Source organism: Nyctibius grandis, chromosome 2, assembly GCF_013368605.1.
Source record: "Nyctibius grandis isolate bNycGra1 chromosome 2, bNycGra1.pri, whole genome shotgun sequence".
Taxonomy (NCBI): Eukaryota; Metazoa; Chordata; class Aves; order Nyctibiiformes; family Nyctibiidae; genus Nyctibius; species Nyctibius grandis.
This window is the reverse complement of record NC_090659.1, coordinates 101,288,864-101,304,247: the sequence shown is the minus strand read 5'-3', so window position 1 is coordinate 101,304,247 and position 15,384 is coordinate 101,288,864. Positions and strand designations below refer to the sequence as shown.

At 43.0% G+C, this 15,384-nt stretch overlaps 1 protein-coding gene across 2 annotated transcripts in view; it reads right to left on the bottom strand.

The window, feature by feature from the left end:
* STARD13 (StAR related lipid transfer domain containing 13) overlaps positions 1 to 15,384 on the bottom strand; it is a 325,192-nt gene that overhangs the window by 171,733 nt on the left and 138,075 nt on the right. For both annotated transcript variants that reach the window (XM_068418853.1, XM_068418877.1), the window contains one exon: positions 12,403 to 12,436. In XM_068418853.1, coding sequence (XP_068274954.1) covers positions 12,403 to 12,436 — 34 coding nt within the window. The remainder of the gene's footprint in view (positions 1 to 12,402; positions 12,437 to 15,384) is intronic.

The following is a 15,384-nucleotide window of genomic DNA, read 5'->3' as shown; positions in this document are numbered from 1 at the left end:
AGCAAGAGTGAAAACTGGTGGCTTAACTCCCTCTCTGAAGTGCCTATATACCTATGCACGGAGTATGGGAAATAAACAGAAGTTGGAGATCTGCCTTAGATTGCATGACTATGATATAGTTGCGATCACTGAAACATGGTGGGACAGCTCCCATGACTGAAATGTTGTCATGGATGGCTATGTACTATTTAGGAAAGACAGAACAACAAGGCGAGGCGGTGGTGTTGCTCTTTATGTGCGAGAGCAACTGAAATATATTGAGTTCTATCCAGAGGGGGAGGTAGAACAGGTTGAAATCTTGTGGGTAAGAATTAAGGGACATGCAAAGGGGAGTGAAACTGTTGTGGGGGTCTACTATAGACCACCAAACCAAGAAGAAGATGTTGATGAGGCCTTCTACAGACAACTGGAGGTAGCCTCTAGAACACACTCCTTGGTACTGATGGGTGACTTTCATCACCCTGATATTTGTTGGGAAGCCCACACAGCTAGACATGTTCAGTCAAAAAGGCTCTTGCAGTGCATTGATGATAACTTCTTAATTCAGGTAGTGGAGGAAACAACTAGAAGAGGTGCACTGCTGGACCTTGTATTAACGAATAAAGAAAGACTAGTTGGGGACATTAAGGTTGGGAACAGCCTTGGCGACAGTGATGATGACATGGTGGAGTTTAGTATTTTACAAGGTAGAAGTAGGGCAATAAGTAGGATTACAACCCTGGACTTCCGCAGGGCCAACTTTGTACTCTTCAAAGATCTACTTGCAGGAATCCCATGGGCTAAGACTCTGGAGGGCAAAGGAGCCCAAGAAAGTTGGTCAGTTTTTAAATACCGCTTCCTCCAAGCCCAAGATAGGTGCGTTCCCTTGAGTAAAAAATTGGGTAGACATGCTATGAGACCTGCATGGATGAGCAAGGAGGTTCTGAAGGAAATCTCGCGGAAGAAAGAAATTTACAGTTTGAGGAAGAAGGGTCTTGTCACTTGGGAGAACTATAGGGAAGTTGTCAGGACATGTAGGAAGGCAACAAGAAAGGCCAAAGCCCTCTTAGAACTAAAACTGGCAAAGGAAGTAAAAGAGAACAAAAAGGGCTTCTTCAAATATATCAGTAGCAAAAGGAAGAACAAGGAAAGTGTCGGCCCTCTGCTGAATGAGGCGGCAGCCCTGATAACCGAGGATGCAGAGAAGGCAGGGTTGCTGAATACCTTCTTTGCTTCAGTCTTTAATCCTAAAACCAGCCCTTGTGATCTTCAGACCCTGGATGTAGGAGAGGAAGCCTGGAGGAGGGAAGACTCTCCACTAGTCAGTGAAGACTGGGTTAGTGATCAGTAACAGAAATTGAATACACACAAGTCCATGGGCCCCGATGAGATGCACCCAAGAGTGCTGAGAGAACTGGCTGATGTTGTTGCTCTACCGCTCTCCAGCGTTTTCACAAGATCGTGGCAAACAGGAGAGGTGCCTGAGCACTGAAGGAAAGCCAATGTCACTCCAGTCTTCAAAAAAGGCAAGAAGGAACATCCAGCAAACTACAGACCAGTTAGCCTCACCTCCATCCCTGGAAAAATGATGGAGTGGCTCATTCTGGAGGTCATATCTAAGCACATGGAAGAGAAGAAGGTTATCAGGAGTAGTCAGCATGGATTTACCAAGGGGAAATCATGCTTGACTAACCTGATAGCATTCTGTGATGTCGTGACTGAATGGGTAGATGCAGGGAGACCAGTGGATTTAGTCTACCTTGACCTTAGCAAGGCGTTTGACACAGTTTCCCATGACATTCTCGTGAGCAAAGTCAGGAAGTGTGAGGTAGAAGAACTGACAGTGAGATGGATTAAGAACTGGCTACACAACAGAGCCCAAAGAGTGGTAATCAATGGTGCCAAGTCCAGCTGGAGACCTGTAACTAGTGGAGTCCCCCAGGGATCAGTGCTGGGTCCAGTCCTGTTCAACATCTTCATCAACGACCTTGATGAAGGGACAGTGTCTTCTCAGCAAGTTTGCTGATGATACGAAGCTGGGAGGTTTGGCTGATACACCTGAAGGCTGTGCGGCCATTCAGCGTGATTTGGACAGACTGGAGAGCTGGGCAAAGAGGAACCTAATGAGGTTCAACAAGAATAAGTGCAGAGTCCTGCACCTGGGAAGGAGTAATAAAATGCACCAGTACAGGTTAGGAGGCGATCTGCTAGAGAGCAGCTCCATGGAGAAGGACCTTGGAGTCCTGGTGGACAACAAGTTATCCATGGGACAGCAATGTGCCCTTGTGGCCAAGAAGGCCAATGGTATCCTGGGGTGCATTAAGAAGAATGTGTCCAGCAGATCGAGGGAGGTCCTCCTCCCCCTCTACTCTACCCTGGTGAGACCTCACCTGGAGTATTGCGTTCAGTTCTGGGCTCCCCAGTTCAAGAGGGACAAAGATCTACTGGAGAGAGTCCAATGGAGGGCTACGAGGATGATTAAGGGACTGGAACACCTGCCTTATGAGGAAAGGCTGAGAGACTGGAGAAGAGAAGACTGAGAGGGGATCTGATTAATGTGTATGAATATATGAGGGCTGGGTGTCAAGAGGAAAGGGGCAACCTCCTTTCACTTGTGCCCTGCGATAGGACAAGGGGCAATGGATGCAAACTAGAGCACAGGAAGTTCAACCTCAACATGAGGAAGAACTTCTTTACCATAAGGGTTACAGAGCACTGGAACAAGCTCCCCAGAGAGATTGTGGAGTCTCCTTCTCTAGAGACTTTCAAGACCTGTCTGGATGCGTTCCTGTGTAACCTGTCCTAGATTGATTCTGCTCTGGCAGGGGGGTTGGACTCGATGATCTCCAGAGGTCCCTTCCAACCCCTAACATTCTATGATTCTATGATTCTAAAGTCAGAAGAAATACTTACACCCCTGGTAAGCTAAGAATTCCAGAAAACGGCAGTTACTACCAAGCAATATACAATGACAACTGTAACTGTTCAAGTAATTAAAAAAATATTATCAGTTTCAGTTCACAGAATAAATGAATTTTTAATCAACTTTGCTTAAAAGTAAATTCAGCATTTTCTTTTACATTTCCATGCAGAAGTCATCCAAAACAAATCTCAAACATTACACACTTCACAGTCCGTCCTTCCTATTCACAAGTTAGTGGCTAATGCTAAAAACCTGCATGGCAATCAGGCAGACTTATGCCTTGCACAGAGTGTGCTGAGCAACTTCTTGACGATTTAAACATATTGCTTAATTTTAAACCATCATTGAATTGGTGCTTAAGTCAACTCTGATGTGAAACCATTAGTTTTCACAAGAATTACACCAGGGAAAAATTTGTCCTTTTGCTTTAAAACAAATTGTGCTGACATATATACTAGCCTTATATAAGAGTCTTTGGGAATCAAGAAAAAATTCCAATGTAGGTATGTACGTAATATAAAAAAATTTCAAGTAAAAGCCTAAAGCCATTACCTTCTCAGACCCCATGTCAAAAGCCAACACTTCACCAAGGCTGGAACAGCATTTTCAGATCCACTTAATAATACCCATATATAAAGAAACTTCTTGGCCATCTGTGTTCTTGAACTTGCCTTTCTTACAGCTCTGCCTTCATAAAGACACAGAGACTAAATCACAACGGACAAATGCCATTATATGTAATGGAATTATACGTGGGATGGCTTTGGCGCATCTTTTGCGTTTGTATGCAGCTCTGGCCTCCTCCTATTGTTGCACTTCAGCTGTGGCTTGACAGCATGGTGGAAATCACTAATTTGGTTTTGCCTTGTGCTGAGCAGTCAATAAATATCAGCATCTCTATGTGCATTTGTGTCATAGCAACTTGCTGGCCTGGATGGAATCTAATACAGAGAACAGGAAGGGCACAGACTGGATGGTTTTCAGTTGAAAAGCTTGGTAAAGCAACTCTCCTGTTTCTCAGGAAGGTGCCCCTGTCGTTGACATTAACACTACACAGCTCTTTGTCCTCCTCTAGTGGTCCCATCATATTTAGGGAGAGGCTTATGCAGTGATTACTTCCTTCAAGTTAATGTGGTTATTACTCAACTGCAAGGAGTTGAGGCTCATGCCTACAGATCTTGCATTCGATTCTAACATGAGCAACAGTAAAGGGTTTCATCTCTCTGGTGCTCATGGAAGTGGAAACTGGTATCTGACCGTAGCCAGTCACAGCTACACAGACTGTGTCTTTCTGTGCCGTGGTCATCTCCTCTGAGCAGAGGTTGCACCATGGCAGGTTGTTCAATAACATGAAGTGGTGGAATGGTCTGACTACAGTCCCACAAAAAGTCCTATGTTGCAAAAGGTCAGAAGCTGTCTGCTTTGTTTGATAGCTTTATTATCCCAAATAACTTACATTAAGCATACGCTCCAGCCAGAAGCATTCCTTTTTGTTTGCCTGCCTGATTCACAAAGAAAAACCACAGAATCTATCTTGTGTCCTGAGCCTTTCAGAGGGGAGATACTTGTCACTCTGACACAGCACAAAACTCACAAATTACTCCTTAAGAATTGATCCTAAATAGTTAAATAGGAAAAAAACAAATCTAGAGAATTGTTACATGAGGGAAATATTTTCTAATGGGGAACACTAAAATTGCTGGAACTGTTACCTGTGAGGAATGCTTTCTGTGAAAACAAAAGGCTCCTGCTATATAGCTTATTCTTCCATGCGTGTGTCTCTCTCTCAGAGCTGTAATGCTCAGGTAGCATTATAAAACACCAAAGATTTATTTTGCTGCTCGCATACTTTAAAATGCCTAACGTTCAAACTTTTGAAGTTATACCTTGCTCAGGAAATAAAAGACAAGGACATAGCTTGCATTGTGGCTATCAGAGAGGTCTAGGGAAAGGTCTAATTGAAACAGAAAACAGGTATATTAGGTTTTTTTATTATTCAGTGAAAATTTTCCAGGCATTGCTTGCTTTTGGAATAAATGTTAAATGTCAAAATGTGCCCTCTGCCATGACTCTTGGAAAACCCCAGTTTAAAGAAAGTTGGTTGCTCAGATGCAATGGAGCTGAATATGTCTGTTTGTCCACAACCTTTGACAGCCATTTGTTCAGTCACAGAAGAAAATGACTTGAAAATCCTATGGCTCCATGTCTGACCCTAGTTGATGGAAACCAGCACCCCCTAATTCCAACAGAGGCAAAACTTTAGAGCAATTTATCAATTTGCATTAGATTGCCATTTACAGCAAGGTTCCTGTCACGTCTCGTAAGTAGTTACAAACCCAAGCTTATCTATCAGCTGTTTAGTGTTCAGCTGTCCTTAGCAATCCAAGATGTAAACAAAAATGAGTTAGGAAAAATGTTTATAATACCTTCATTCTAAAACCACCCATATTTTGTGCAATTATTGACTAGATATTATTTTTAACATTTACCAGCTCTAGTCTTTTAAATATTTTTCTTTCTTATTAAAAATGCTGACTGAAAATCAAAGTTAGAGAAAGAACTGTGGAGCAGGGAAACGAAGGAAGATATTTAGAATGACATTAGTATTGTCATTAGAGTGACATGAGTATTAGTATGTGTATAAAGTGTCTTTTTACATTACTGCTTCATTGGTGGAGAAGTTTCTTACATAAAATTCAGAGTAGTCCTTAACAGATGAAGTTTTTGTCTATAATTCACATATTAAAACAGTAAACATATATGTTTTTAATCTACACCTGTCTTTTTTTTTTTTTAGAAACAGCAATATCCTGAGACATATATAGTAAGGGTTCTCATTTTCCTCTTGCTTTTGAGAGCTGAGGATCACTATTTGCCCTCAGCTGCTCCGATACATCAGTAGGAGCTGAGTAGCAAAGATTTTCCTTTTCAGAAGAGCAAAGAAGGGGTTTGTTCTATCATTTCTGTTTATGAAAGGAACATACAGGCAGGAAGAGGCAATATCACTGCCTAATTTTGGGAGCCAAACTGGCACTGCACACAAGTTAGAAGAGGAGCCAAATGAAAGGACCCTCTGATGCACTGACTGCAAGACAAGCACCAAGTCTACCTACTTCTAATTTGAGCAACACAGAGTTTAACTAGTTAACAGGCCAAGGCCACCAAACAGCTGGGTTTATTCACTAGTCTACTTTCACTATACCACTGCTGGGGAAAACAGCCTGTTCATTTTTCCATCCAAAAGAAGCATTTCCACTTCGTGTTGGAAACATGTCAAAGTGACCCCACTCTGCTTTCTAGTAAACACATGGAATCATTGGATAAGGAGGCTTTATTTTCCCCATTTTTTTAAGGTCAGGTTTTCATCTTGGGTAAACTCTTGTAGCTGAAGTAATGACAGCATGAGACAGGAGTACTACCTAGGTCTTGGGAGGGACTGCAGAACATCTAACCCAGCTGCTGCTCTCCCCTGCAGAGGATGGGACAAGGGAGCACATGGCCACAGCCTCAGCTCCACCTCCAGCACACTTGCCAGGCATCCATGGCAGGTGAAAGGCTGAAAGAGATCATCTTCTCCATCTCCCCATAAGCAAGAGGAAAGTCCCAGAACAGGTTATGGTTCTGTGAGCCACATCCATTTCCCTCTTCACAGTGCGATCAACCCGTAGCTCCTGCTCAGGGACTGCAGCAAAGGCAAAATGCCAACCATATCCTGGGCTGCATCAAAAGCAGTGTGGCCAGCAGGTCGAGGGAGGTGATTCTACCCCTCTACTCTGCTCTCCTGAGACCCCACCTGGAGTACTGAATCCAGCTCTGAGGCCCCCAACATAAGAAGGACATGGAGCTGTTGGAGCGAGTCCAGAGGAGAGCCAAGAAGATGATCAGAGGGCTGGAGCATCTCTCCTATGAAGACAGGCTGAGAGAGTTGGAGCTGTTCATCCTGGAGAAGAGAAGGCTCTGGGGAGACCTTCTAGCAGCCTTCCAGTACCTGAAGGGGGCCTACAGGAAAGTGGGAGAGGGACTTTTTAAAAGGACAAGTAGTGATAGGATGAGGGGTAATGGTTTTAAACTGAAAGAAGGCAGATTTAGATTAGATATTAGGAAGAAATTCTTTCCTGTGAGGGTGGTGAGAAACTGGCACGGGTTGCCCAGAGAAGTTGTGGCTGTCCCCTCCCTGGCCGTCTTTAAGGCCAGGTTGGATGGGGCTTTGAGCAACCTGGTCTAGTGGAAAGGTGTCCCTGCCCATGGCAGGGGGGTTGGAACTAGATGATCTTTAAGGTCCCTTTGAACTGAAAACATTCTATGATTCTATGAAAATATAAACATAAGCATAAAATGTTATATGACCAAGGAAACACAAAAATATGTAATCAGTGGGAACTGCTGTACATAGGTTTGACCTTGTGATGAATCAAGCACCTGCAATTTCTAACAAGAGCCAGATGGAGTTGTAGTTCCCTCTCTGTTCCAGAATCAGTCTCTTTGTTGGCAGTTGTTCATATACAGCTGCTATACAGTACAGTTCTGGTTTCTTACACAATGGAGACCTCTCCTTGAAGTCAATTAGCATTATGCCTGGACAAATATTGCAGGATCAGGCTATTCATTAAAGTCCTGGGACCACAACTGCCTCTATTTCAATTCTGTAATATATCTGTCAAGGATACACAATTATCCACAGAGTACTTCTGAAATGACCAAGGTCACATGAGGATTTTATCGTATTACTGCAGTGCACCATCTTCCTTGCCAGCCCAATGCTGTTCCGCTACAGACTACATTACCATGCATCAGCAAATACACGAGCACGCTGCTATATTTAGTGTTTCATACATACCACTAAGATAGAGGATGTGTCAACTTTTAATCTGACTTCAAATTTTTGTCAGCAAAGTAAAAGCTCATTTTCCCTACCAGTGATGAAGTGTGCTCTGTGTTAGTCATCTTGAGTTATGTGGTGATAACTTTAAAATACATTAGGGAGCTAGAATGCTCAAGCTGAATAGAATGATTTTTACTAAGAGAGAGACTGAGAGATAGTAAAGATGCATAGCATCAGCCAGCCAGGTTTTAATAGTGACTACCGCAGGCTATCTAAAAACCCAGCAGCAATCTGATGGCAAGAGGAGCAGCTGACCAAGGCGTTTGCAGACAATTAGGATCTCCTGGGTTACAAGTCCAGAACAGAGATAGGTTGTGCAGACGGGGTTTGGTGTTATATACCTGGCAATACGAGAAGAAAAGCATCAACGATAATGACTTGAACAAAGTCGTCTATTGCATGGCGATGGGACTGGGGCAGTCCTATTAATGCCACCTTCTATTAATGACAGCAGGAACATAGTTCATTGGTTGGAACCACAGTTGCCACCAGGATAGCCATGTTCATCCTCAAAGAAAGCAGGGTTCAGTGGACGAAGCTGGTGTTTTCACAGATCTTGGTAAAGCCATAGAATAGGATATTTTTTACATATTCATAAAACTTGCTTATTCATGCCATCAAGTACAAGGAATACAAGTGTGAATCGTCTTCCTGTCTACTGCTTCTACAGAAAGCCAACGGACAACTTGCTAACCTACAGACCAAGAGTAAGCCTGTCTACATGAAAACCAGCTTTTCCACTCCAAAGTGCTCATTCTCTCTTGCAACTGTCTCTTCCACTTCGCTAACTACATCTTAAAGGGTGAGGGTCACACCACATTTGCAACTTAGGTCTAACTACTAATAAAATAGCACTTACTTAATAGTGTGCAGTTATATAAGTATACAAATAAATAAATTTCCAAGTCTTTCTGGAACCCCATTTCAGCCCAACCCAGGGCTGTCCATCCCAGGCCCACGACGCTGCAGCAGGGCTGTTGTACAGCTCTGCCAGAGCCCTGCCTGGCCACGGGACCTGACCTGCAGATTGACAATCCATCCCATCCTTGGCCCATCCCTGTTCCCAGAGCCCTGTCCAGCCATCCTGGGGCAGAGTCTGACCCTGTCCCCATGTCTGTCCCTGGTCCCCAGGGAGACACTGGCCCACGCTGCACGTTGCTGCTACAAAAGAAAACAGAAAACAGAATAAATTCATGCCTCTAGAGTAGTATCTTGCCACTATTTAATACTTTTTCTTAATGTACAATTTTTTCAATGGTCAGAACATCATTATTTCCAGTGCATTCACCAGTACCAGTGTTATTACTTCTGGAAATAATGGTACTAGGCCTGTCTGGCACTCAGCAACACTGCCAGCAATACTAGTACTTCAAAGGAGGTTGCCCGGGAGGCCTGGGTGGTCTGTGCAGCTTTGTCTTTCCTTAGGACACCTTTCAGATACCCTGCTTAACATATTGCGAGGCACCCACTGCAAATACATATTTGTATTGCGTCAAGTTGCGTCAGGGGAGGTTTAGATTGGATATTAGGAAAAATTTCTTCACTGAGAGGATGGTCAAACATTGGAACAGGCTGTCTGGGGAAGTGGTGGAGTCACCATCCCTGGAGGTATTTAGAAGACCAGTAGATGTGGTGCTTAGGGACATGGTTTAGTGGTGGACTCAGCAGTGTTAGGTTAACAATTGGACTTGATGATCTTAAAGGTCTTTTCCAACCAAAATGATTCTATGATTATAAATTCAGGGAACAGAAACCCCCAAATATTGCATTTATTTGAAAAAAAAAGTAAAATAAAATACAAGCAAGAGAGAGAATAATAGTCCAAAGAGCAGGGTTTTTTTCCTCTCACACACAAATATGGTTTACATGCAGAATGACTAGAAGCCAAGGACAGCCCATCCCTGGGGAAAGGGCTGCAGAAGCCCCCCACCCTGGCTGCAGCAACTCTGAGCCACCCTGTGCATCCCCAGCTCCTGCTGGGATGGGGTTAGAGGGGCTGTCTACATCTGAAACGGTTGATGCTGTATGGAGGGGAGGGCAGAGTGCTGCCCCACTATGACCCACTGGGACTCCAGGAAATGACACTTTTGGGCCTTGAGAGCTGTAGCTTGAGTGAGATGTTCCCAAGAAAGAGGTCAGAAGAAAAAATTACAAAAGCGAATGAGAAAGAATAAGTGATAATGTAAGAGGAAAGTGGTGCAGAAAATGAACTTGAGCACAAGAGTGCTGTGTTCTGTACGTGGCCGATACAGGCAGGAAGGGTTTTCTTCTCACATGAGAAATTCCAAAACAGAAAAAAAATTTCTTATTCAAAAAGCAGAGAAAACACCAGAAATGTTTAGGAACTGCAAATGTGGAAGGAACCCTGTCCCTCAGTCCAAGACATAGATCTGGTCAATTTTTAAATTTAAACCATGTTTTATCCCTGTTTTTTTTTTAAATGCTTTAACATAACAAATTTCAAAGCCAAAAGTTTGAAAGCCAAATAAAAATCAAAACTTCTCACTTTGAAAACTGTTAGATCACCTCATGTCCAGACGTGTGCACCTATTTTACAGAAATGATTTGAAATAGAAATTAATGGATGCCAACCTTTTCCTGGAAAATGGTTCAGTTTGAAGAGATGGGCATTTTCTGCCAGAAGCATTTTAATGATAAATTTATTACCAGCTCTATCATATGCTAGATTTCAATGATTAAAGTTCCACCTCAGTGACAAAACTGTGTCAGAAAATGACCTGTCATTCTTCTTTCATACCTGCAGTTATCAAATTTTCAACCATCATGTTCTACTGTAAAGATGGGTGCTAAACTTTATCTCTTTTGGTGACAAAATTAATGTTATCATAAAAGTAAAACAATTCAAAAATTAATCATAGTAAAAAATGGGAGTCCTGATAAATAAACAGTTTTATTTAAAATTTATGTGTCATTGATGCATTTTCCTTTTCTTTATAAAGCAAGTTTTCAATGTCACAGAGAGGTTTTGATCCAAGCAATGAAAACACTAAAAACAATTGCTAAATCAGTCTCAAAATCGATGGGATTTGTTTAGCTTTGGAAAAAAACAGGCATATGTTTCACTGGCAAATATCATCATGGAATAAATACACGTACAACTCGTAAAGCAGAAAAAGTTAATGTGCACAGAACTTGAATGAAAATACTTATATTTACGGTATGCTTAACAGCCTTCATGTTTTGTTGACCTGATGTTAAGTACATGAGGGCAAAATTGCCTACGGAGACCTGAGTTTTCTAGGCCAGGGTTTCTGGCATTTTGCTAAGTCAGCACATTTGCCAGCAGAGCCATTGAATCAGCGACATTGGCTGCAAAAGGCTTCGTTTATCTGTTTCTAACCGAGTTAAGGTGGCCCTTGGAAAGAACTGAGGATGCAATTTAGAGCAGAGACAGATGCGACTCTGAGCAAGAAGAAATCACTGAGTTAGCAAACTGGCTTAAACTAGTCCTTCGGGCCAAAAAAAGTGTTAAGTCATCTAGGGACAGAGGGATAATTACAACAACGACCTCCAATTGCTTTAATTTAAATTGACACACACTGCATACATATTGACTAATGAAACCGAAAAAGCAGTTGGAAATGGGCGACTCCAGAGGTCAGTTGTTTTATGACTGAAACATTTCTAGCTGGCCAAGGCTTTTGTGGGAATGAGGATTCACTTAGACTTTGGGGACATTTCTTTTCGCAAAACTGTGGGGCTGTTATTAAATTCCAGTAACCCACATTCTGGGAAGCAGTTACTTTTCTCTGTATTTCTTAATTGTGCTTCATTACAATTTAATAAGGACATTTACCCTCAATTAAGCCAATCATCCAAGCAGTAGCTTACTCCCCGTTGCAATGAATTGGTTTTGTCAAATGTGGGTTTAATTGCGTGTTAAGTATCTTGCTGAATCAGGATCTCAGTCTGTATATCTGTCTATCCAAACTTTTCCTGAGCTCCTGGCATGCTAACGTATTTGGGTAAAGGGTATCCATGTCTTTAACTCTTCTTACTGCTCTGATCTTGGTGCCTCATGGAACATTAGCTGTAACTAAATAATTTCCCCATAATGGTCAAACTCACTAATGCTGTTAATATTGACAACTGCATTAACCAGCTAGTGAGCTCATGCTAAGGAGTGATTTGGGCACCATGACTCTGCCACTGGAGACAAGGCATGGGGTGGGGTGTTACACCTTTTGGAAAATGTGCCTCTGTAACAAGCCTCTTCACCAGACTCTGCTGCTGTGTGAGCACTGAGCCAGAAAAAGCGCTCAGGTACACCTCACCTTGACTCACCCTACGCCCGCCAGCACCACGGGAAGCCCTTTAGTCCCACTCTGACACCAATAACGAATACTTGGTTTTATCCCTGTTATTTCAGAACTCATCTTGCAACGTCTAAGTCGAAAGTTGCTGAATTATCCGCTTTCCTAAGAACCATGTAAGTGCTACACCACTACCTCATGAACAACAGCAAGCAAGTGCACTAAACAACTGAAACCCAGAGCAGCACATTCTATGATTCTATGATTCCTGTGGGTCCTCCATCGACACATGCATGTGTACACAAGCCACCAAGAAACTTTGAAGAAGTAATGCAGTGTATTACCTGCTTTTTCCTTACACAGCTTCTGAAACAGCATCTGTAAGAAATAAATTAAATTTAGTTTAATAATTATACTTTTTTTTCCCTTCAGATAAGTTCCACATTTCAGGATGACAATATATGTCATACTTAAACATCACCACCACCTTAAATAGGCCATAAAATCCAGAGGTCATCAATAAAAATCATGGGGAATATCTAGTTTTGCTTGCTAAGGACAACCTGGTGCCCATTCCCAAACCAGGTTCACCTGTCTTGCAGGGAGTGAGCTTAGGAGCAGTCTCTGGCACAAGCAGGGCATGTGTTGCAAGAGAACACAAGGTCCGGCACACTTGAACACGCCTGAAAGTGCCTCACGATGCCGGTGCGGCTCGGGGAGGCAGCATGCAGGCTGCTGGTGCAGCACGGATGGGCAGCTGTACTGACAAGCAGGAAACAGAGGATACTGTGGCTATAGCAGCTTGGAGCCCTAGAGCGATGGTTCTTGTCCACCTGTGACCAGGAGAGGGTCCCTCTGTCTGAGGGACATGGCCAAACTGACTTGCTGTGTTGTTTTCTTCATATTTTTCATCTCCCTGCTTTGAGTCTGCCATGCTAATGGAAAGTGGTACCATTAACACCATACTTGGAGGCACCTCTTGGTCCATTACTTTTCTCTTTAATAGCTTTCAGTGCCCAAATGAGGAGGTTGCTGCCAGTGATTAAATGCATATCACCTGTTCTCCTTTCATATGATAGATCCACAAACTCTCCCAGCAATGCGGCCTGTAAATTAAACTAGCATAATGGATGAAACTGCACCTAATTATTTTTTTTTTAATTAAACAGAAGGCTGAACTGATCCTTCCAGATACCAGTGAACTCACAGGTGTGAAATGCCCAGTCTGCAGCCAGCTGAAAAGGCAAGCCACTCCTGTACCTTGCAGTGACACACTCCCTGTTCTTGTTATCTGCTTGTCCTCATGTGGACAACCATCTGCACCTTTTCATCAGATGCACCAAGTGCTCTGTTCTCTCTTCAGTAAATACTGTCTCTGCAGCCCTGATAGGAATCTGTCTATAAAAACATGTTTTTTATTTACCTTTTATTTAGTGAAGAGTTTTACTGAGATGTTGGAAAATTCCTCCTCTAAGCATGGAACTAAATTGGTTAACCATCTTTCTTAGTAATAGGAAAAGCACAGCTAGCCTACAGTTGTTTTCCCTTCTGCAAGGCAATTTCCTAGAATCACAGAATCATTTAGGTTGGAAAAGACCTTTAAGATCATCAAGTCCAACCATTAACCTAGCACTGTCAAGTCCACCACTAAGCCATGTTCCTAAGCACCACACCTACACGTCTTTTTAATACCTCCAGGGATGGTGACTCATTGTAAAAAAGACTCTTACTCAGTCTGAAGGTCTGCCTGCGCAGCAGCTGAAGTTAGCCTGTCTTTAGCCAGCAGGGACCAAGTGAGGTGGTCAGTTCTAGATGGGAAAATAATGACTGGCTGAGTCTGAGTCAGGTTTTGTTAACGGCAACTTGTAGCTTGGCTTTTGTTCCAAGTTGAGGCCCGCTCTGGCTCCTGCACGCTGTTGTATGCTTCCCTGGGCTGAATTGATTTGTATAGATTTCATCCAGGCTCCCTTTTGCTTTTTAGCTCAGTGATGGTGAAATGTCCACAGAGACTGGAGCTGAGCCCCCTCCCCCAGTGAGGGCCCACCAGTGCCAGGCTCTGTGGTACCTGCACAGACCCTCGTGCCAGACCTCTTCTGCTCTTGCTTTTAGAGAGGCTGGAGGATTTGCTTGCCCTTAGGTCTTCTACAGCCTAGAAAGGGAGAATGTGCTTCTGAATCCCATCTGGCTGAAGAGGAAATTCAACTTATTTCCCAAGCCTTTATATGTTGGCCCATTCTGCAAAGAGTAAGTAGCAGAACTACAGCACTACAAGCCAAAATTTCTCTAGCAGCATCACTTAAAGAGTCAGTGCTGAGCCCTCAGGAGAGGGCTCTAGCAGAAGCATCTCACTTCCATAGAGGAGTGGGAAATTCAGTGACACACTGTGTCGATTGGCAAGGGACAGGCTGGTCCCACATCAGCGTGCTGGGTTTTGGGCTATGTTTCTGTGTGGGGAACATCATTCTGTCCTTCCACTGTGCAGCGAGCCGTGTTGTTCTCAATAACTCTCCTGGGGACAGGCACCTGATTTTTAGTATCACGACTCTGGCATAAGCACAGATGCCTAAATTGCCGTACTGGATCTTGGGGTAAGCACTTCTTGAAGAATACATAAACGATATGTGAATCAAAACAAATCTGCCAGTCCTGCTTGGATAGCTGGTTTCTGTGTTCTAGCGTAGCCAGAAGGGCACCAGCTATTATAAAATCAAACCTGGGCTATGTTAACTTCCAAAATCTTTTTAGGATGCCATACAAAAAGGATGCAAATTGTCGCTGGAACAATCCCAAGTGGCAACAGAGAGCTGCCAATGAAAAGTGATTTATGGAAATAATAATGATAATGCACTATGTAGCTGATTGTGTAATAAAATACATTTATTGGAGGACTAGCATCCCATCTGAGCAGCATGGCACCATCTAATCAAATATATAGAAACCATGGACCAAGAGAGTATAACTCTAGCCAAAAGGCTGTTGCAGCACCTGCTGCTATGAATAATAAAGAAATCATTTGCTTACGACTCCAGCTGTAGCAATTTTGCCAGTGGAAGTGTCAAACAGAAGCCAAAGACAAATACACTCTGCTGATATAACCACGTTTTATTTGCTGAAGCATGTAAACTAGCATACAGAAACCAGAAATTTATTAGATACTGGGTCCATTTCTGCCCCCTCAGCATTCCTGTGTCTTAGCGGGGCCATCCCACATTCACCTACATGAGCAAAGGTTCCCAAGAAGCTGGCCCATGTGTCACCAGCACTTTTGCTTTATGATCAGAGCAGGATGATCCAGTCTTGTGAATCAGGCAAGTCTAATAGCAATG